This window comes from Thunnus albacares, chromosome 23, assembly GCF_914725855.1.
Source record: "Thunnus albacares chromosome 23, fThuAlb1.1, whole genome shotgun sequence".
Taxonomy (NCBI): Eukaryota; Metazoa; Chordata; class Actinopteri; order Scombriformes; family Scombridae; genus Thunnus; species Thunnus albacares.
This window is the reverse complement of record NC_058128.1, coordinates 4,426,351-4,448,867: the sequence shown is the minus strand read 5'-3', so window position 1 is coordinate 4,448,867 and position 22,517 is coordinate 4,426,351. Positions and strand designations below refer to the sequence as shown.

General features: G+C 35.8%; 2 protein-coding genes across 2 annotated transcripts; both read left to right on the top strand.

Moving 5' to 3' along the window:
* Positions 1-36: 36 nt before the first annotated feature.
* meig1 (meiosis/spermiogenesis associated 1) lies at positions 37-2,828 on the top strand. The gene is made up of 3 exons (XM_044343950.1): positions 37-137; positions 758-914; positions 2,463-2,828. The coding sequence occupies exons 2-3, from the start codon at positions 768-770 to the stop codon at positions 2,589-2,591; spliced, it is 276 nt and encodes a 91-aa protein (XP_044199885.1). The 5' UTR covers positions 37-137; positions 758-767; the 3' UTR covers positions 2,592-2,828.
* Positions 2,829-13,403: 10,575 nt separating this feature from the next.
* On the top strand, positions 13,404-20,071 carry tmem243b (transmembrane protein 243, mitochondrial b). Its single transcript, XM_044343042.1, has 4 exons — positions 13,404-13,682; positions 14,198-14,248; positions 16,155-16,259; positions 17,674-20,071. Exons 1-4 carry the CDS (start codon positions 13,605-13,607, stop codon positions 17,791-17,793), a joined length of 354 nt encoding a protein of 117 aa, XP_044198977.1. The 5' UTR covers positions 13,404-13,604; the 3' UTR covers positions 17,794-20,071.
* Positions 20,072-22,517: the final 2,446 nt, after the last annotated feature.

The following is a 22,517-nucleotide window of genomic DNA, read 5'->3' as shown; positions in this document are numbered from 1 at the left end:
CTTTTGGTCCTCTGTCATCCAACATAGAAGAAGAAAGTTCACGGTAACCAGGCAACCAAAAAGAAGCTGTACAACCGTTTTCTAACTGCCGTTTGGAAAAAAAAGTCTTTTCAAGCCATTTATTTGACAAAAATAATGTAAGTTAAGTGTTTTAACTTTTCAGAAATTATTGAGGAAATGTGTAAAACATGTGAGTATATTTTACTGTGAGCAATTGACGTTATAAAAGCAAGAGCAGGTTACTTTTCGTCTTAGTAGTCCGACACGCACGAAACTCCACTCAAGAGTGTTGTATTTTAAAGTATCGCTACTAATTTGACAAATATGTTGACATAATATCATTTTCTTTCAGATTAAGCACAATTTTAGCGTCAATTCTTTCGTTCGGCATACATTGTAATCCATCAAGCAGCGCTTATTCTTGTAAAATGTCACTTTTTATAACTAGCAAGATTGTGACACTCGCAGTCTTCCTCTGCCAATATATGTCGAATATATGCTGAAATTCAATCTGAATATCACTTAATTAGATTTATTTTTTAACCATAAGTGCTGCTTTGTGAATCATTCATATTTTTCCAGAACATTTTATAATATGTTAAGTGAGTTACCCCCAACACTGATTCTACAGAAAAATCAAGAATAGAGCAAAACAACCGAGTTATAAGGCATTTTCTTGTCATGTCTTGTTAGTCATCAGGGACAAGTCTGTTAACCAGGAATTTAAGAAACTGTGCATTTCTGTGATATCTTTCAGCTTCACCACTATGGCCTGTATTACTCATAACAACTCCAAGCCAAAGTCCATGAGCAAAGCCAGAGAATGGACTGTCGAGGTGGAAAACCTGTTCAGATTTCAACAGGCCGGCTACAGAGACGAACTGGAATACATACAAGTCAAACAGGGGGCTTTGGTAAATATTCTGATTTGAATGTGTAGTTGTGCCATTGATTCAGAAATACGATCAGTGTTCACCTACTTTTCTTTATCAAGCAGGGGATCTGACTGTGCACTAGTGGTGGAAAGTAACTGAGTACATTTACTCAAGTACTGTACTTAAGTACATTTTTGATGTACTTGTACTTTACTTGAGTATTTCCATGTGATGCTACTTTATACTTCCACTCCACTACATTTCAGAGGGAAATATTGTACTTTCTACTCCACTACATTAATTTAACAGCTTTAGTTACTTTTCACATGAAGATTTGACACAATGGATAATATAACAAGCTTTTAAAATACAACACATTGTTAAAGATGAAACCAGTGGTTTCCAACCTTTTTGGCTTTTGACGTCTTACAAAAAGCAGTGTGTAGTCGGGGTCACATTTCACATGTCTATGAGTTGTTAACAGCTCCACCAAATAGTGATTTTTCCCTCTAAACTTCTCACATGCTTTCATTTCAATAAATGTTCAAATGATCCAATATTTCAGCAAAAATCAAAGATTAGAGAAAAAGTCCAAAAACTGAAAACAGATTTGTGTATCAGAACTTTGTTTTTTCTTCTTTCCTCTCCCATTAATCATCTCACAACCCCTCAGATTTATCTGCTGACCCTTTGGAGGGCCTCGACCCCTAGGTTGGGAACCAGTGGACTAAACTAGCTAACTGTATATAAAGTAGTGTAAACTAGCTCCACCTCCAGCAGCTACAACAGTAACATGCTGCTCTAACACTGATGCTTCACTATTAATAATCTAATGATGTCATATATAATAATATATCAGTCAGAGGGACCAAACCACTACTTTTACTACAATACTTTAACTACATCAAGCTCATAATACTTATGTACTTTTACTGTAGTAGGATTTTTCATGCAGGACTTTTACTTGTAATGGAGTATTTTTATATTGCTGTGTTGGTACTTTTTCTAAAGTAAAGGATTGGAATACCTCTTCCACCACTGGTGTGTACACAACACAGGAAGAAATGTTTATTTATGTTGCTTATGTTATTGTGTCAGGAATATTGTAAATGTAAACTCATAACAGACAGACTTGCACTAGAAGAGACAATTTTGGTATTTTAGATTTTTGTTCAGGACACAAGAAGCAGATGCTCTGAATGAAAATAAAAACGGTTATAAAAACATCTTAGATTTTGTGAAACTTAGAATACACAACTGGAGTAACTGTTGATTACACTCATTCAGTGATATTGTGTTTGGCAGTAATATTGTCAGGCTGGTACTTCCATACAACAGTAGCAAATTAATCTTTTTTAATAGTGGAATTAAAAGACCTGCTGTGTCTGATGTACAGTACCTAAAAAACAAACAGGAAGTCATTGGTTAGAAGTGATATTGGGTCCTTTTCTTCTTTTTTTTTGAATTACACAATAAAGAGCTCCAAAGAGGTGCGCCACATAAAGGATTCAGGAGTTCGAGTAAGTAAGAGGCATAGTCAGTTATAAATACATTTTATATTTAATATCTTTTTTGTTTCTGTCTCAGATTGAGAAGTGGCCAGACAGCGGCTTTGTGAAGAAGCTCCAACGTCGAGATGACACATTTTTCTACTACAGCAGGAAGAGAGAATGTCAGGACCTTGATGTCCACAAAGTCAGAGTTTATGCGTACTAAAGTGTTTCTGAACTGTCTCATCCTCTGAGGATCCAGCCTTCCCGTCCCATTTATCGTTATGTTATAACAAGATGGCCTTTCTGTTTTGCTTTGTAGAGACCAGATGTGTTATTGTGTTTCTTTTGTATTAGTGATTTTATTGTCTTCCACAGAGTGAATGTGATTATTCCCTTGTATGGTTTTGGTAGAGGAATAGTTCACCTAAAAATCATTAAAGTCTGACTCACTCTGTTTTTATCTAAACTTTTACTGAAGTTTGTCGCACCAAAAATAACAAGGTTGCCCCTTTAATTTGACATCTCTAAAACATTCAAAAACAATGTCACTACACTAAAAAAAGCACAGAATGTGGATAAAAATGTGAGAATACAAGGTAAATATTGAACTTTTTGAGCCTCACTAAGAAATTTGACTACAAATAGACAGAGATAATAGTAATGCACAGAACCCTGTTTATCTAATGCGTTAAAATCTAGTTGAGCTGTTGAAGAATCAGTTTAACTGTTGTTTTAATCTGCTTTATTTTTTTTATTTATACTTATCTTTATTTGTCAGAGCTATAAAAAGATAATAGTTTAAAAGAAGACAGAGGTGGAACTACAGGGGGATTACTCTGTATTAAATCCTACAAAATTTAAAGGAGCTTCAGTTGGGAAGAGGATGGATAAAGGCTGGATTTTAATTTCAGGATTTTATATATATATATCTATATATATCTATATATATATACACACACATATATATACATATAAATGATAAATTATATATAATTATAAATTATAATCGTTCCTTTGTTTCAGTTGGGCTAGTTAAACAACCAAGTCATGTTAGCCTGAGTCATGTTCTGGCAGCACTGAACAAGTTTTATGAGATTGTCATGAGTTAAGTCATTTCAGTTTTAATTACATCATTGCAACACTTTTCTATATGAAGCTACAAGGTTTAACGAGGAGAGATTTTTCATGCTCACTCACTGTAACATTCATGACCCTTTTTTTTAAAATGTGACTGAAGTTTTCTTTTGCTGGGATTAATCGCTGCGTCTGTCACACTCTCCTCATGTGATGGTAACATGAGGGGAGATTAATGTACGTATGGACCCCACTGGCTCTCAGATCTCTGAGTTTTTTTCCTCCAGGATCAAGGACATATCGCTTTATTTAGCTGCCTGAGGAATGAGAGATTTATGCTTAAGAAAGTTGACCTCGAGCCGGTGCTACATAGAAAAATGTACAAGCTGATGTGACTGCACCCAGCAGTACCACAGACAACCCTGGGACACCAAGGCAGGTGAGTAATGCCGAATACTATACTTACTTTTCTCTTTCAATGTATGTAAGGTCGCTTTTTAATTCTTTGCATAGCTGTTGTAGTCTTTAACTTACAGAAACACAGCCATTGGTCCTCATGCCAAACTCTGTTCACAATTTGGACGATTTAATGTATTCTTGCAAGTTTATGAAGCTACTTCACTTGTCGCAGTAAAAAAAGGAGGATTAGGATTGTCTAGAATTGTTCTGTGACTCCCATGTTTGATATGGGTTTACATATAAATCACCAACATTGCTCATTCGTATAAATAAGTAAGTTTAAAAGACTTGGCTCGCCTCTTTCGGAGTGGTGGAATTTTGTTAATAAATGTAAACAAGCTGATGTTAACTTGCTCTAAAAGTTGGTAGTTTATAGTTTATAAAAAGTACATTTAGTCCAGTACTGTACTGTACAATTTTGATGTACTTGTACTTACTTTAGTACTTCATTTGATGCTACTTTATACTGCTACTCCACAACATTTCAGAGGGAAATTTGGCAGCTTTAGTTACTTTTCAGATGAAGATTTGACACAATGGATAATATAAGAAGCTTTTAAAATACAACACATTGTTAAAGATTAAACCATGTCGTTTCCAACCTTTTTGGCTTATGACGTCTTACAAAAAGCAGTGTGTAGTCAGGGGCACATTTCAGCAAAGAGTGGAGCTATCCGGCAGCTACAACAGTAACTAGAACAGTAACATGCTGCTCTAACACTGATGCTTCAGTATTAATCTAATGATGTCATATATAATCATATATCAGTCAGAGGGACCAAACCACTACTTTTACTGCAATACTTCAACTACATTTGTGCTGCTAATACTTATGTACTTTTACTTAAGTTTTTCTTAAAGGACTTTTACTTGTAATTAGAGCCTGACCGATATATTGGTTGGCCGATATTGGGATATCCCAGATATATCAGTATTGGTGTATATGTTGTCTGATATTCGCTGATATATATATATATATATATATATATATATACACACACACACATATAGATATATACATACATATACATATACACATATATTTAAAGTTTAAAGTTACATATATATTTAAAGTTATATAGGCAGCATTTTATGTATATTTGATCCTCTTTTAAATTCGAGTTTAATATATGTGTGTATGTATAATATATGTGTATGTATGTATGTATGTATGTGTGTGTGTATATATATATATATATATATATATATATATATATATATATATATATATATATATATATATATATATATATATATATATATATATATATATATATTGGTTGGGCTCTACTTGTACTTGGAGTATTTTTACATTGTTGTATTGATACTTTCATATATGTAAAGGATCTGAATACCTCTTCCACCACTGTGAGTGAGTGATTAAAAATGGGATACTTCTGCCTACTAGTGTGCACTACTAAGCTGATTGATTTTTGAATGGAACTGGCAAACTGCTTGTGCATCAGTGAACCTGCAAGTGTTGTCTCTGCAACAGTGAACTCACCTTTAACAGCTGAAAACTTGGTGAAATAATTCTCCCCTATGATCTAAGCCATATTGTTGTCTGACTGTACACTGCAGCTTCGTATTTGAAGTGTTTAGAGTCATTTAAAAAGTGGAAACACTGCTTTTCCAGATTGGCTTTCACTCTTAAATTGTTTGATTATTGAATGGAGTTTTGACAAGCTGCTGGTCGGCTCAACAGTAATACTAAGAACTAAGATGCTGAAGTTAGCTTCCAATTGGAGGCTAAGGGGAAAGTAAAGGGAAACATAAATAGTGATTTTTAACAGATGAGTCTCTGTTTTTTTCACCACTTACACTTATGGAAAAAGTGTTAGAGTTGTAGCAAGAGCCTTAATGCTGTTTAAACCCACTTTCAGATTTGTGAAACCTTTATTTACTTATGAAAAAGAAAAAAGGGCGATTTCTCTGTTTTCCCCCTTCATGCAGACCACATTAGACCAGATCCAAATGAAAAAACACTATACTTAGACTTTTAAACAATATCTGGAGTTGTCTTGTTCATCTAGTCCAGATGTGGTCTATGGTGGTTTTTGATCTGGATCTGGACTTGGTCTAATGTGGTCTGGATGTGGTAAAAAGAAAAGCAGTGAAATCACTGTTTTTGCTTTTGTCACAAGCAAAGTAAAGGTTTCACAAATCAGAAAGTGGGTTTCTTTATTAAATATCAATATTTATGTTTCCCATAACTTTTTCCTTAATCCTGAATCAGAAGCTTTTTTTTTTTTTTTTTTTAAAAATGCTCTATTGAACAATAAATTTACAAACAACAAGGCAAGTCAACCATGGTATTAAAAACCTGGTCATGTGCCATAGACTTACATTAATTTCCTGGAGGCTTATCCTGACTTTAACTTTAACCCCTGACCGAAAAATCAACCATGTCTCCCAATTGGGGACATGGCTTTTGCCCCCGATTGGACAAGCCGTCCCCAATTAACTGGTCTAAAATTTGTCCCCAAAAGGAGTCAATGACAGGCACACAAACAAACACACACACACACACACACACACACACACACACACACACACACAGAGCATTTCCAAGCACCCTCACTCTAGCATACACTGATACACACACTAATGTAGAGACAGATACATACTTCATATACAGTGGACTACGTGATCCCTAAGAAACAAAACTCTGCATCAGCTTAGGAACCAACTAATAAAGTAAAATAAAATATATTGTACAAGACAAGTATTGCACAAAGATTACCATTGCACACAGCCCTGGCCAAAATACCATCAAATCCTGTTTTGTACTGTCCCTCTCATTATCAGTCTAATTGAAGGAACAAAAGACTTCGCTAAACCTGGTTGTTTTTATTTCCCTTTGCAGAATCCTTCCTTTGCCCTGATAGCTTAGTTGGAACCTGTTGTGTAGAGGTGAGTAGGGTCACTGAGGATGCGTTCAGCTTAGAATGAGGTCTTTACACAGCTGAGCAGCTGACATCTGGTCACACCCAATGACTCTACTCGCCATCTTGATCATGTGCTGCAAGTTATCTCGGTCTTAGCTGCACATGTTACCAAACACACAAATCAGGCCAATCAAACCAATCAAACAAAGAAAAGAAAAAAACAAAACAAAACCATACAACAAATAAATTGAAATATATAAATTGTAAATAATCCAACACAAATAATACAATTAAGTACAAAAAAACCATAAAGCGGTCACAAACCACTTTTTTAAAAAAAGTGTAAGTGATGAAAAAAAAAAGAGAATCAGCCACTAAATATCATTATTTGTGTTTTGTGTTTCCCTTTACTTTTCTCCTCATGAATCGGAACCTTTTTATAATGCTTTATTGAAAAAATAAACAAAAGAAAAACAAAAAACCCATACAGTAAAACTATTCAAAGTAAGACAATAAATTAGATGAACGTAAATCAGTCTAATTCTTTTTCCACAAGTGTTAGTGGTGAAAAAATGGAGAATCTACCGCTAAGTATCGTAATTTGTGTTTTCCTTTACTTTTCCCTTAACCTACGAAACTCAAGCTTTTTTTCAAATACTTTATTGAACAAACAAACAAACAAACAAAAGAAAAACACAAACAAAAAACAAAACCACACAATAAAACTAACAAAAATAAGAAAATAAATTAATTGTAAATAATACAACATAAATAATACAATAAATAAAGTTTTCAAAAATTAAATAAATTAACATAAATCGGTCTAACTCTTTTTCCATAAATGCAAGTGGTGGAAAAAATGGAGAGTCAGCCCAGCCACTAGACAATCATTATTTGTGTTTCCCTTTACTTTTTCCCTTAACCTACGAATGTGAAACGAACTTCAGCGTCGTAACTGAACTCGCCTTTAACGGCTTGAACTGAAGCTACCGGGCTTATTCCCTTTAACTCATACGTGACCCTAACGGCTTTTCTGAAGTTATGTTTCCAGCGGAGTCAACACGGACGCTATAAGGCAAGTGTGCTGTCAAATTTGGGAGGTTGAGATAGTAGAAACTTTGACTTATATTATCTGTTTACTTGGCTCTTCTCGAGCTGTCTTGAATGGTTAGCTTAGCGTCGTTAGCAAGTCAATCTACCTTACAGTTGGCCTTGTAACGACTAAAGCTCAGGTTAGCTTTAGTGTTATCGTTTGGAGTCGTCGTTTTATACCTGGTTGGTAGTGTTGTAATCAATATATGGTGCCTTATTCTTCACTTTACGGTAACATATGGTTGGTTTTCTTGCGTTTAGCCTGCGGCAATAACATACACGGCTAACAAGCTGTTTGGGTTAAAGTTAAAGGTGTTTGCTTAGCATCGCTAGCAAGGTAATGAAGCTAATAGTGGTCATAAGATTGAAGTAAGATGTCACAGAAATGGTATCTGGCTGTGTCAGCTGTTGTCATTCAGGGATCTCTTGACATGCTGATCATGTTTTGAGTGGATATCTTCTGTTAGAGTAAACTTACATTAAAGGACGGGTTCGCAAGTTTTCCAAGTATGTCTTAAAACAACAGTCAGGAGCCCAAATGAAGATGTAAAACCAGTTTTTCATGCTGTAATCATTCCTCCTGTTCATACTGACTATTAGAAGATCCCTTCATAATACACTTACAATGTAAGTGATGGGGGACAAAATCCACAGTCCTCCTCCTGTGCAAAAATGTAATTTTGCAGAAAAGCTCATCAGGGAAACAATGTCTGAGGAAACACAAAGAGGTAATTTGATTCCAAAGACTGTAAATCTGGCAGATATCACTTGATATGACTAACTCAGACTGCTGAATCCTCATATAAGCTTGAGAAAAACTTTTAAATGCGTTTTTGACCCCCCATCATTTACATTGAAAGCACATTTGAAGGATTTTTTAATAGCCAGTATGAACAGGAGGGATGATTACAGCGAGGAAAACCTCTTACAGCGTTCATATGGACACCTGACTGCTGTTTTAAGGCACACTTGTGAAAAATTGTGAACCCGTTTTTTAAACTCCAGGGTTTTTATTCTTGACTTCAATTTATTTACAGTGCTCGGTACACACTGTTGCTACACACAGGTGAGGGTAATGTGGGGTTGAACCAATTCTGTATTGGGTTGTAATGGCTGAATCACGTCAAATGCAACTTAAACCAGGTCGTTGAAATGTTTTGAAATCTCCTGAATACAATCTTTACAAATGGCCAGTGGTTGAAGAAGTATTTAGATCCTTTGCTTAAGTAAAAGTACATAATAGTGCTGGGCGGTATACCAATTCATCTGGCAGACCAGTTTCAATTTCCCATATGATATGAATTTGTCATATACTGCTATACTGGTGCATAGCATAACTATTCAATAGGCAATAAAATATGTAATTGCAGCAAAGAACGTTACAGTCAGGGGAAGCTGTGTAGAGTTTATTGAGAGGGAGACCTATTAACCTTCTTACTAACGGTTATAACTTTATAACGCAACAGTTAATATCCCACAACTCTCTTTAACAGGGTAAAACACCATGGCTACAACAATTTGTGACACATAAACAATTTGTCACCCTAATAATTGTACATTTACAAAATTACACTGCCGAACGGCGTGCTGGGTACAGCTCGCTAGGCTAGCCAGGTAGCTCTGTTATCGAGATTCTGGAGATTCAGATTGAGATTCGTGCAAACGAGGCCTCACGTATAGTGACAGTTACTGGGGCAACCTCCATCAGCCTCCTACTGCTTTACAAATAAACATGATTTTTACATGAATCACTTCAAAAGTTTGTGGGTTTGAACAAAAATAACACAGGAACTAGCTGCCTGTAGCTGTGTTATAGCTAACTGCGTAGCAAACTACATCCAGGGCAGTTTGGCTGTTTATAACTCAGCATCTATTCATGCTAGAGAAGTAGTAACTTAGTTGGTGAAATAAAATGGTTAATGTCTGCAAATTTTTTTAAAAAATCCATCATAATCCATCATTGCAGTTAGTTTCCTTACAGTCTAACCGCGGTGAAAGTCAGCCTCATACAAGAAAACAAACCGGCGGATGAATATGTGGGTGGTTCGGTCAGCCCCGGATAGCAAATGTAGATCTCTACGCAGTTAGCTGTAATGACGCTACAGGTGGCTAGTTCCTGTGTTTATTTTCATTCAGACTCAGAAACAAACTTTTGAAGCGATTCATGTAAACTGGTTGTACTCCTGACAGTAGAATAAGGGAGTATAAACTTATACAAAGGCCCAGAAATGTAAAAAAACAAAAACGCAATATACCGTGAAACCGCCTGAATCTCAAAAAATACAGTGATACAAATTTTTGGTCATACCGCCCAGCACTAGTACGTATTATCAGCTTGATGTAGTTAAAGTATTACAGTAAAAGTAGTGGTTTATGTCTGTAACAATGTGTTGTATTTTAAAAGCTTGTTATATTATCCATTGTGTCAAATCTTCATCTGAAAAGTAACTAAAACTGTCAAATAAATGTAGTGGAAAGAAAGTATCCACTAATATTTCCCTCTGAAATGTAGTGGAGTATAAAGTAGCATCACATGGAAATACTCAAGTAAAGTACAAGTATTTCAAAACTGTACTTAAGTACAGTACTTTAGTAAATGTACTACTTACTCACTTTCCACCACTGTAAATGGTAAGGTATTATTTTTTGCATAAACCGTTCATGTTATTTTATTTTTGGTGAGAATTCATTGCAGAGCTCAAACGATCAGTTGATATATGAGTAAATTAGCAACAATTTTGATAATCAGTTAATTGTTTGAGTCAATTTTTTATGTAAAAATGCCAAGAAATCACAGGTTTTTGCTTTTTTACTATGAATACATGATGATTTATAGAGTGTTGGAGACATTTATCAGAACTTGTAGTGAACATTTTTTTAATCTACTGTTTTGACGTTTCAAGGTATTATTATAATATAGATGATTATTTTCATTATCCAGTAATCTGTCAACAATCTTAATGTTTTATAAAGGTTTTATGAAGGTTATCATTACACTGTGAGTCGTGCTGTCGGCTCACACGTGAACCAAATATTTTTCTTCTTAGCTGGGTTAAGTCGTGGGGTCTCTTCTAAGGAGCCTAGTGGATCACAAGGCTCTGGAGGAATGTAGCTCTGGGCCAGTTTAATGCTAGTTTATAATGAAGCTCTTGTTTTCCACGGTGTGTTTTCTGCTGAGAAAGCTCTGCGAGGGTTTTATTTCCTTTCCCGCTGCCTTCTGACCCAGAAAGGAAGAAGCGACCACAGCTGCCGTCTTTGTGAAAAACGCTCGTTGTTGTTTAAAACCTGCGTGAAGACGTGGTGTGAAACTGATGTGAGAGGTGTTTCTTCTCTAGAGGTGTTGTTGTCGTCTCCGTCTCCTGTACAGTCGCCTCTACTGTTGTGTGCTTCATGATCTTCCCTGAAGAAAAAAAAAAAATAAAATAAATGAGATTAAGTGTAAACATGAGCAGCTGTGCAAAACTGAGCTGAGCCTAAACTTTCCCCAAGCTTTGACCTATTAATGCTCTCTGCAGCCTGGTTCTGTCATTTCTGGAAATATCTTGGATTTCTGAGAGTTGTAATCAAGATTAAAGAAAGTTGAGAGATTGTCCAGAGAAGTTTGGGAGTATTAAAAATGAGAATGTACAGTAGCAGAATGTATTTCACAGCTTGTTTCACACATTAATAGCATTAGATCAGGACTCTCAGTACTAAAGGTTGCTTTCTTCTGGTGATTCCCCTTTAACGCTCGGTGGAGAAAAGGGTTTTTTCTTGTAGTTTAGTTTAGTCATGCAGCCTGAGATTGTCTTCATTCAACAGCAACTTTCTGCTTGTAGATCATATACAAAACTTGCATTAAACTCCACAAATAAAAGTAATAATAATCCAGGTTTTGTTGGGAGTTTAGGTTTAGAAATAACAGGTTGAAGCTTCAGATTGTTGGACAAAAAAAAAAAACTTTTACACTGTGGCTGAATCAGTACAAAGATGTCAGAGTTTGTTCTGATTTCAGCTTCCTCTTTTTAAACGGCTCTCGTCATCGTTTGCACTCTTCTTTTTTTTCTTCTTTTTTTTTTTCTTAGAAGATGGAACTTTGTGGGTTTTACCGCACCTGAAAATAGAGGAAGTGTTTTAATCAGATGAAAGAAAAAAACCACCTTCACTCGTGAGAAAAACACTGATCAGTGTCTTAATGCTTTGTAGACAAACCAGAACTTTCTCTCTTTATTTGTTATTAAGGTTCCTGTTGGCTTCCACACAAAATAATAACAATAAGAGTTGCAACTAACAATTATTCTGAGTGTCAGTTAATCCACTGATGATTAATAGACTATAAAATGTCATAAACTTGATTAAAAAACACTTTTTTGTTGGTGTTCAGTTTGATTATCAGTTAATCTATTGTTTTTTTTTTTTAATTAATTGATTGTCTGAAAAATGTCAAAAATGTGATAAAAATCTATTCATCACTATTTCCCAGAGTGCAAAATAACGTCTCCAGATGTCTTGTTTTGTCCCACCAACAGTCCAAAATTGCAAATTTGAGCTGCAACGATTAATCGATTATTATGATTAATTGTTTTGAGTCTTTTTTTTAAGAGCAAATGCTAAAATTCTCTGGTTCCAGCTTCTCAAATGTGAATATTTTCTGTTTTCTTTAGTCCTCTGTGACAGTAAACTGAATATTTCTGGGTTGTGGACTGTTGATCAGGATCTGAAGACGTCATGTTTCATCATTTTCTGACATTTTACAGATCGAACGACTAATGGATTCATCAAGAAAATAATCGACAGATTAATCGATAATGAAAGTAATTGTTAGTTAGCAGCCTTGTTGCAGATATTTAGCATTTTTGATTGATAAATGACCTCAACGACTAATGGATTATCAAAATAGTTAACTGTTAACCAACTAATCAATTAAAAGAAGTTATAGTCTGAGCAAGTATAGTTGTGTCACCCCCCGAAAATATACAATAATCACATATCAATTAAACAAGCAGAACAAGGTCGTACAATAAGAAAATTAATCATAAACATCAGAAAATAAGGAAAAAAATGAATGTTTTATGTACGAAAAGAAACAATAAATACATACAATGAAAATAATTTTTGAAAATTGTCAAAATAAATGTCAACAAAAATAAATATAATAGAAGAAAGTTCCAAACAGAGACAAGTAAAACAAAAACAACAACAATATGAGACTGATGAGTTTTTTTTTAATGGTAAATAAATGTAGAAGTGAAAGATCAAGTGAAGCTCATGAATGAATCGTCTCTTCATCAGAGGAAACGTTGCGTTTCAACAGCAGATGTGATTTGACTCAGTTCTCTTTATTGCTTTGATCTTCAAACTCAAATGAAATGCAGCAGTTAAGTAAAACTGAGTTTCTATTGTTTTACAATCCAGACAGGATGTTGCATAAACTCCTGCTGCTGTTGTTGTTATTGAGGGAGTTTTTATGACAGTTTGGGTTTTTTTTTTTTCCTCCCACGTTTCCTGTAATTCAAACATATAACTGTGTCTTTGTCTCACAGGTACGTTTATAAGCCTTCCTGGCCAGCAGAGTCGTCCGCCATCATGTACCCATCAGACTGTTGACAGCCTCCCTGACACTGCGCACGGGGAGCTAGCCGGAAGCTAGCTGGCTAGCATGCGGCACTGGCCCGGCGTCTCCAGGAGGCGGCGCTGCTGAGAGGCGAGAGGTCGGAGCTGAGCGTGTGTCTGCCGAGCCGGCCATGGATGACTTCACCACCAGGACGTACGGCACCAGCGGCCTGGACAACAGACCTCTGTTCGGGGAGACCTCGGCACGGGTAGGAACCTGGAGGAAGTGTGTGTGTGTGTGTGTGTGTGTGTGTGTGTGTGTGTGTGTGTGTGTTCAAGCTCAGCTGATATCTGTTAAATCCTGGTTGTTATGCATTTTGTGCCTTTGCTCAGTATAGGTGTCACTAATTCTTTTTCAGTGCAAAAATGTGAAAAATTGTGTTTAATATGAGGACAAAGACACTATCGGTGTCCCGTACGACCTCTGCTGCTCTTTGATCAGAACAATAAATCAATTTAAGGAAGAAAAATGTGCATTTTGCATAAATAAAATCCCATTTCAGGCTCAAAAATACACTGAAAACACACCAGTGCATATTAATTATCCAGATACAGATCACATGTTATCACCAGGTGCAAATCGGGTGCTTCATACCTTAAACAACACGCTTGAATCCCCACTGACGTCTAACCCACCAGGACGCCACCATCTGTTGAATGTTTATCAGTTAAAGCATCTTTTAATGCTGATTTGTAATAAACCGACGTGTCTTTTTCCTCACAGGATCGAATCATCAACCTGGCGGTGGGGGGATTTACGTCTGTGGTTGTTTTAGTGAGTACAAATCTTCTGCACCATCACTTGTGTATCATGTGTTAGTCTGTTAATATTCAGTTTATATGATCGATCCTCCTGATTATGACACTTTAAGGGGCAGTTTTACTACTTAAAGCACCAGAATACAAGTCGAGGAAGCGCTGTCATCTTTAACTGCAGCTTTTCTGAATCACTTTTTGTGAAATACAAATCAAAAATGAATCCAAAGCTGCTTCTGTGTCCTCGTGTGTCAAAATGCTTCTTTCCTCAAGCAGTTTCATCCATTTTTAAATGAATTTAATCTGTTTGCTTTCAGCATTAAATCTGTTTTATTTGAAACGAGCAGCAGTTTTTCTTAGACCGCTGTACGATCACATGACGAGAGAACCGACCAGTCCAAAAGAGTTACGGGACAAATAGTTCTGAACTGCTCCGTAACTTCAAAAAAAATGCAGTTATGTGCTTGTATGAGGAATGCGTTGAGTTATTTCTCTACTATCACCATTAGACAGGGTGTGCCGGGTTCCCTTTTAAGTCTAGAATGCTTATAATTGATCTGACGTCGGGGATTAAACGTCTTACATGCAGATGACATGACTCTTCTTTTAGAAGTCGTTATGCAAAGTGTTAGTCACATATTTGATTTACTCAACACATCAAGGCTCCTTTTTTTTTAAATAATTGATTTCCTGATGTTTTATAATCTGATTCCACTGATTTATAGTGTCAGAATGTTAATTAGTCGGTATTAAAAGGGTCTTAAATGCGGCTTGGTGAGACCGACACACATTAATCTCATCATGTTTGGAGTTTTTCATGTTGAAAATCACTCGAGTCTGTAAAAAAAAAAAACCTGGAAATCTACTGACTTTGACCAGTGGCTGAAGAGGAAAAGGGTGTTTGCAGCTAATACAATGATTCAACTGTTTTTACTTCTTCTTCTGCAGAATGAAAAGTGGAGTTTCTTTTTTTTTTTTTTTGTTGTTGCACTTCCTGCTGACTTTCTGTAGTGAATCACTCAAAACCTCCAAACACTGTCTGCTGTTCTTCATGAGCTGCTTTCAGACGAGAAACATGTTAAATGTTGATGTTTACAAAAAAACAGGTTGAACAACTTTTGTTCATCTCGTCTAGATTACTTCATTATTTAGTTGTTGAACAGTCGCCAGCTGGTGCAAAATGCAACAGCAAGACTTCCTACAAACACTAAACTTTATATTTATTCCTTATTTGTGTCAGAATTCAATTAAAGATCCTGTTGATTACTTTTAAATCTCTTCATGGTTTTTATTTTAACCTTTTTATTCTGCACCAGAACACCTCAGATCTGAGAATCAAATGTAGATAAAAGTTCCAGTTTTAAGACAAAGGTCGATCAAGGTGTTTTTATAACCTCTATAATGTTTGTTCCAAAGGTTTTTTTTATTACTCTTAAATAGTTTTACTGTTTGTGTTTGTTCTGTCTTGTCCGTCATCTGTGAAGCACTTTGAACTGCATCAACCTGTACGAAAGCTTTAACTGATTGAAAACACAGCAACATATTAAATATTGATAAAAGCTTTCCTATAAAATAATGTTTTAAGAGGAGATTTTAAAGATGTGGGCCGTCTGGGACATCGGCCTCATGTTTGACAAACCCCTGAATCACTTTTACACGACAGTCTGACTAATCCCGACCTGGTAAAACTTCACATTAAGGTGAAAGTTCCAGGTTGAATAAAAACTCTCGTTCTGCTCGGTAATAAAAAGCTCTTTGCAGACACGTACTGAGACGTTCCTGTTAGACTGCAGCTGTCCTGATCTTCAGGTGTCAAATATATTTTGCTGCTCTAGAAAACTCATGATGTGAAGTTTTCAGTTTTGGAAACTGAACGTTTTTAATATTTAAGTTTCTTTAACGTTTGTTCTCTTTACGTCTTCCAGGTGACTGTGATCAGCTCGTTTGTGTTCCCCTCGCTGCCTCCACGACCGCTTAATGTCTTCTTTGCCGTGTGCATCCTGTTAGCCTGTGGATCCACCATAGTGCTGGTAACACACACACACACACACACACACACACACACACACACACACACACACACACACACACACTTTCATAAATGATGATATTTTCCTTTTTTTATCACGTTAGATCTGCTCCAGTCGCTGTTCCAGCTCTGATACGATGGACACGCTGCAGCTTGAATAATGACATATTTGTTGTACAGCTGATCAGTATGAAACTAGTTTTTCTTCTTTAAAGCTCAATATATATTTTCAGTATTTATAATAACTTATAAAAATAGGAGAGATTTAGAATGACAATCTAGAGCTTTCTATTAAAGTTATTGGCAGGTTATTAAACACTTCTCTGCTGTTTATTAAGAGGTCTTGTGTAGCAGAACAATTAAAAGCTACACAGCAGGTTTTCTTCTGTTATAAGAAACAAAATGTGAGTAAAGGCACTTTTCTGCAGATGTGTCATTTAAAATAGTTCTGAAGGTAACAACACATCTTTGTATTTATTTTATTTGCTTCACTGTGTATTGTCTCTGTGATAACACTCAGCTGTTCACACACAGCAACAGTTACACAACTTTTACATCTGTTTGTATTTTTATGCCAGTTATTGGTGAAGAGCTTCATTTAGAAAGTATTTAATCAGTATTTATTTTAAAATATTTAATGAAGAGATAAATATTGAATTTGAAGAGGACAACTTTGTCTTTTCACAGTAGTGTTGCATCCAGAGCTGAAACAATTAGTCAACTGTTTATCAATCATTAGTCAATCAACTAAGTTAGCAAGTTTGACAGTTGATTAATAGTTTGTTATTTTAACGAGGACATTTGATGACTTGCTGCTTTTAAACTGTTTTGTTTCATTTTTAATTAAACATTTTTGCATTTTAAGCTTTGATCCGACAGAACAATCAGTCTGAAAACATTTCTTCACATCTTTCAGACACATTATTATATTGATTAATCTCAGATATAAGCAATCTGAATACATTTCATCGGGCTCTGGGAAACTGTGAAGGGCATTTTTCACTATTTTCAGACATTTTTGGACTAAACGATTAAACAATAAATGGTAAAAAAAAATAATCCTCAGATTAATTGGTAATAAAAATAATCAATTTTCTTGATAGTGGAAGCAACCAACGATTATTTTCATCATCGATTAATCTGTCAGATGATTTTCTCTGAATGGATTTATTGTTTCGTCTATAAAATATCTGAAAATGGTGAAAAATGTCGATCAGTGTCAAAGATATTCAGTTTACTGTCATAGAGGACTAAAGAAAACAGAAAATATTCATTTATATCAGAGAATTTTTGCTTTTTCACATAATTGCTGATTAATTTTCTGTCGATCGACTAATCGTTGAATCTCCAGTTTCAGCAGAATTTCTCCTGAAAAGAGAAAAACAAAGACGTTGATTCATGTTTGTCCTCCTCAGATATTCTGGTACCGGCAGGGCGATCTGGAGCCTAAATTCAGGAATCTGATCTACTACATGCTGGCGTCCATCGTGCTGCTGTGTCTATGTGCCAACCTCTACTTCCACGATGTCAGGTAAAGGCAGGGGCGAGGAAGAGGAGGAGGAGGAAGAAGAAGAAGAAGAAGGGAAGACATGGCCTTGACAGACGGAAACACACGAGGGGACACGGAGAGAAAGACGGACCAACAGAGAAAGACCAAAACAAACTAAAAAAACTCATCACAAGCTAACTTGAATGAATTTCCCACCTGACTGCCAGCACGGCAGACTGGAGACTCTCGGACCAAAAAAAAAAACAACAAAAAACCAGTGAGACTTAATGGTTCCAGTGGGATGAAAACTGTCAGACTTGTTGGTGCTGAACACATGATGTCACAGTGTAGGAATCATGATGTGAGGAGGCCTGGAGACACACGGCTGGAGGATGAACTGTGAGTCAAACAGGTGTGTTTACATGCACATAAAGTATTTACAGGCACAACAACAACAAGCACTTAAGAACGAGTTCAGGAAAAATCCGCCCTTCCGATTAACTTTATTTATATCTTTAAACAACTGTCATGAAGAGAGGATTACTAAAATATTATACCAACATCTTAATCATGTCACGTAATCAAGACATTACGAGCAACGCTGCCTTCAGAGTCTGTTTTTCACAATCGTTCCGAACGTTCCTCCGAACTCGGATAAGAGCGACCGGTAGATCCTCAAACCTGCTGCCTGCTTGTATAAAAGGTGCATTCAGAGAGACTCGTTAAATCAGAAACTGTCACCACGTTCACATGAACTGGACTCGCGCTGCAGCTAACGCGTTATTTTCATTGTCGATACTTTTTCTCTGTTAATCGATCGGTTGTTTGGTTTATAAAATGGTGAAAAATGTCGATCAGTGTTTCCCAAAACCCAAGATGACGTCCTCAAATGTCTTGTTTTGTCCACAAACCAAAGATATTCAGTTTACTGTCACAAAGAAATCAGAAATATTTATACTTAAGAAGCTGGAATCAGAGAATTTGGACATTTTTTTCCTTAAAAAATGACTCAAAACAATTCGATCATCAAAATAGTTGGTGATTAATTTAAAAGTTGGCAACTAATTGACAAATTGTTGCAGCTCTAAACATTCAGTGAGACTTAGATCATCATCATCATCATCATCATCATCATCATGAACTCACCTGAGAATCATCATGTTTATAAGTTTTCTTCAGCATCAAAGTAAACCAGCGTTAGTTTCTGTACGTCCGGCGCTGCATGGAAGGATTATTCTATCATCATTTAATCAATAAAAGATCAGAAACAGGTGAAAAACGTCACATCACAGCAGTCTGGACTCTACGGTGACGTCTTTAAACGTCTTATTTTGTCCAACCAACAATCAAATCCCCCAAATATTAAATTCACAGTTTCTATTTTAACATTTCAGAGTCTTCAACTAAGGAACATTTTTGCATTTTTACTTGAAAAATGATTAATCAGTTATCAAAATAGTTACCAATCAGCTAATCTATTAATTAGCTAATTGCTGCAGCTTTATATACATATGTAGGTACATTGGAGCTGCTAACAGCTAACTCTGGATACTGTTAATGAAGCTAATACAAGTTAAGTTCATTAAAGGTATTTTACGCCTATCTGAGGCATTTAACTGGAGCTTCTTGGTGACAAACTGGACATTTTTTTGACATTACGAGTTAACAAAAACCTCCTGAATGCACCTTTAGATTCGCTCCGCGCGCGTGTGTGTGTGTGTGACGTCATTATGATGCTCTGATGACGTCATTATGATGGTGACTCTGTAGCCTTCAGTCCATCCACATCAGCTGCTTTGGACTCTTGAGGCCGCTGCGGGCTCCGGTCGATTCTCTTCTTGTGTTTTGTTGTTGTATTTTTTTTTTTTTGTGTGTCGCTCTTCGAATCTTAGCGACTCGCTTCATAACTGACGATTATTTTTAGATTTCTGGAAACGTTTTCTGCTATCAAACTGAATTTTGTAGCTGCTGCACGAATCACTGAATCAGTCACACGGGAAAAAACAACTTTTTTAACTGTTCGGATTTTAACAGGGTGGATTTTTCCTTTAATTATGAGCATGTAAACACACTGAGTGAAGCAGAACGGGGGGGTTGATGGAGCCCCCCCCCCTTCAGTACTGTAGACTGTAGTACAAACTAGCTGACACAGCAATAGCAGAAGCATCAGGGCTCTGTGGCAAATATATGCAAACAGTTTGTATGTTCTTTCTTTCTTTCTGTCGCTGCTTTTTCTGCTCTTGCAGCTCATCTGATGGTTGGAATTAATTAACTTTTTTTTCCAAATCATGTCTCGCTAAGAGGATTTTTTTTTTTTTTTTTTTTTTAATAGAAACTCGTTTAAATGCTGAAGTACACTGACTGACTGCCAATTCTTGCACTAGCTGAATCACACTTTTGTCTAAGCCATACATACACACACACACTCACACACACACTCACACACTCAGGCCAGCTGTAGCACCAATGATAATGAATGGGAACGTTCCTCGTGGCTTTTTTTGACACTGAAGCTGCACAGCACAAACAGATCCTCACAAGTTTCAGTATCACGTTGACGCGTCTGTAATAATTCTGCCATTTACAAACCTCCTCGAGAGCTGAGCTTCTCACTCGTCACCGTAGCGCCGAGTAGCTTTAACGTTTGAGTTCTCTCTTTGTTTTTAAGAATAAGAATCACGGAAACGTTTCGGTACTTTTAGGTCTATTTAGCTCAGCACGGTTGCACGTTTAGAAAAAAAAAAAAACACTCTGAAGTTTGTGTAGTTGCTTAATGAAGGAAACAAAAACACCAACAACATGAAAATAAAAAGGTACCTCAGCACAAGTTGGACAAAATGACTTATTTTCTTGATTAATTGCTCGGTTAAAACTGTTTAAAAAGCTAAATTTTAAATTAAAAAAAGATTATTAACCATCACAAAAAAAGACAAAGAAAACCAGCAAATATTCACATTTCGCATTCTCGCTTTAAAAAACTTGCTTAAATAATTAATTTTCTGTCACTTTACTAATCGTTTCAGCTCTTAAAGCCAAGAATCAATCACACTGTAGGGCTGCAACAGAGAGAAAGATCCCTCTCAAGTCATTCAAACCCTTTTTATAATCATGTACAGTATATATCTGCACAAATAGAAACTCTGTCAGGTTTTGGTCGCAGGAAACTTAACTTCCAAAGAAAACTAGACTCATCAGACTTAGATATTAAAGGAAGAGGCTGCTTTCTTCTCATGAAAAGACCAAAAACAACAATTATTTTAGTCTCTCAATACTTTCCGATGTCTTTATTCGATCTGAGGCTCCAACAAATACAGTTTTATTAAAGAAAATGCTCATTAATTTGGTCTTTTCATCAGATCAGTTAACGTAGTCTCATCATCTCTTCAGTATCTTTATGATAGAAAACATCCGGCTCGTTGTGTGACGTCACCTGACGGGGTTTGTGGGTTTTTGAAGGTGGATCATTTCAAACTGAACTCGCTGCGGATTGTAGCTTTAAAGTCTAAACCGCGATTGTTTCCTCGTTTTTTTTCTGCGACTGCGGCTTCGTTTACAGACGACCTGCAGTGAAAAAAGTGACATTTACAGTAAAAAAACTGACAGCGACTGACAAAGAGCTTAATGCTGAAGAAACTGCGGAGTCGACCTCGCCACGACTTTAGGATTGTCAAAGCCATGTGTTTCTTTTTTATTTAATATTTTATGGAATAAATAATTGTGTATCCTCACTGTCTCCTTGCTTTTTTTTTTAATTGGGTACAGATGTTAAATGGAACCAGAAGAAGAAACAACGGTGCCACTTAAGGTCCCCAACTTAGCTTTTATAAACTTATAAACATTTAATAAATTATTTTATATTTTATTAATGTACAGTATTTGAAATGATACATTCTGCATATTTTATATTATAACTGTTTTACTATATTGTTTATATTGTTTATAAATGTTAAATAGGGGCGACTTTTTAAAAAAAAAGTTTCATTCAGACTTTTTATGATACTGAAATTTTAATTGTGATGTAATTCAGATGAAAATGCAGTTGTTTTTTTCTCCATTCAGTCTTTTATAAAAACAATGACATCATTCAAATGCCCAGTTTGCATTTTAATTTAACATTGTTCATAAATATCTGCTCAGTATGGAAGCCAACTTCTGCCATTTACATGAAAATTTTCCTCATAATTATGACTTTTTTAACACACTATAATGCAGTTGTTAGCAGATATAAGGACTTATGTGTTTTATTATAAAGACTTAAGTGTTTATTAATTTACACTGTAAAATATAACTTCTCCTATGACGACATATTTTACATTATTATAACTATATTGTGATTCTTGATCTGTTTAGACAGCAGCCTCCACGTGTTAATGTCCACAGGAGAAGTTAGTTGTTGACAAATACATTAATAAACACACATATCTGCTAATAACTAATTACAGTGTGTTATAGTTATATACTGCTTATAAATACTGAATAGGGGGACTGTAAGTAAACTGCAACATAATGAGATAATAAGTCATAATTATGAGAAAATAACTTATAGTGTTGGATTTTTTTTTTCCCATGACAGATTTGGTCTTCCATACAACCTCGTAATAATTTAAAGGTGCAGTGTGTAGAATTTAGTAGCATCTAGCAGAACAGACTTGGCAGAAATAGAATATAATATTCAAAAGTATGTTTTAATTATTGTGTAATCTTCTGAAAATAAGAATCGTTGTGTTTTCGTTACCTTAGAATGAGCCTTTATATCTACAGAGGGAGCGG

Coding starts and splice junctions, on each gene's coding strand:
- tmem243b (XM_044343042.1), top strand. CDS start 13,605: ATGGATGACTTCACCACCAGGACGTACGGCACCAGCGGCCTGGACAAC. Junction 14,249..16,154: donor TTACGTCTGTGGTTGTTTTA/GTGAGTACAAAT, acceptor TACGTCTTCCAG/GTGACTGTGATCAGCTCGTT. Junction 16,260..17,673: donor GTGGATCCACCATAGTGCTG/GTAACACACACA, acceptor TGTCCTCCTCAG/ATATTCTGGTACCGGCAGGG.
- meig1 (XM_044343950.1), top strand. CDS start 768: ATGGCCTGTATTACTCATAACAACTCCAAGCCAAAGTCCATGAGCAAA. Junction 915..2,462: donor AAGTCAAACAGGGGGCTTTG/GTAAATATTCTG, acceptor TTTCTGTCTCAG/ATTGAGAAGTGGCCAGACAG.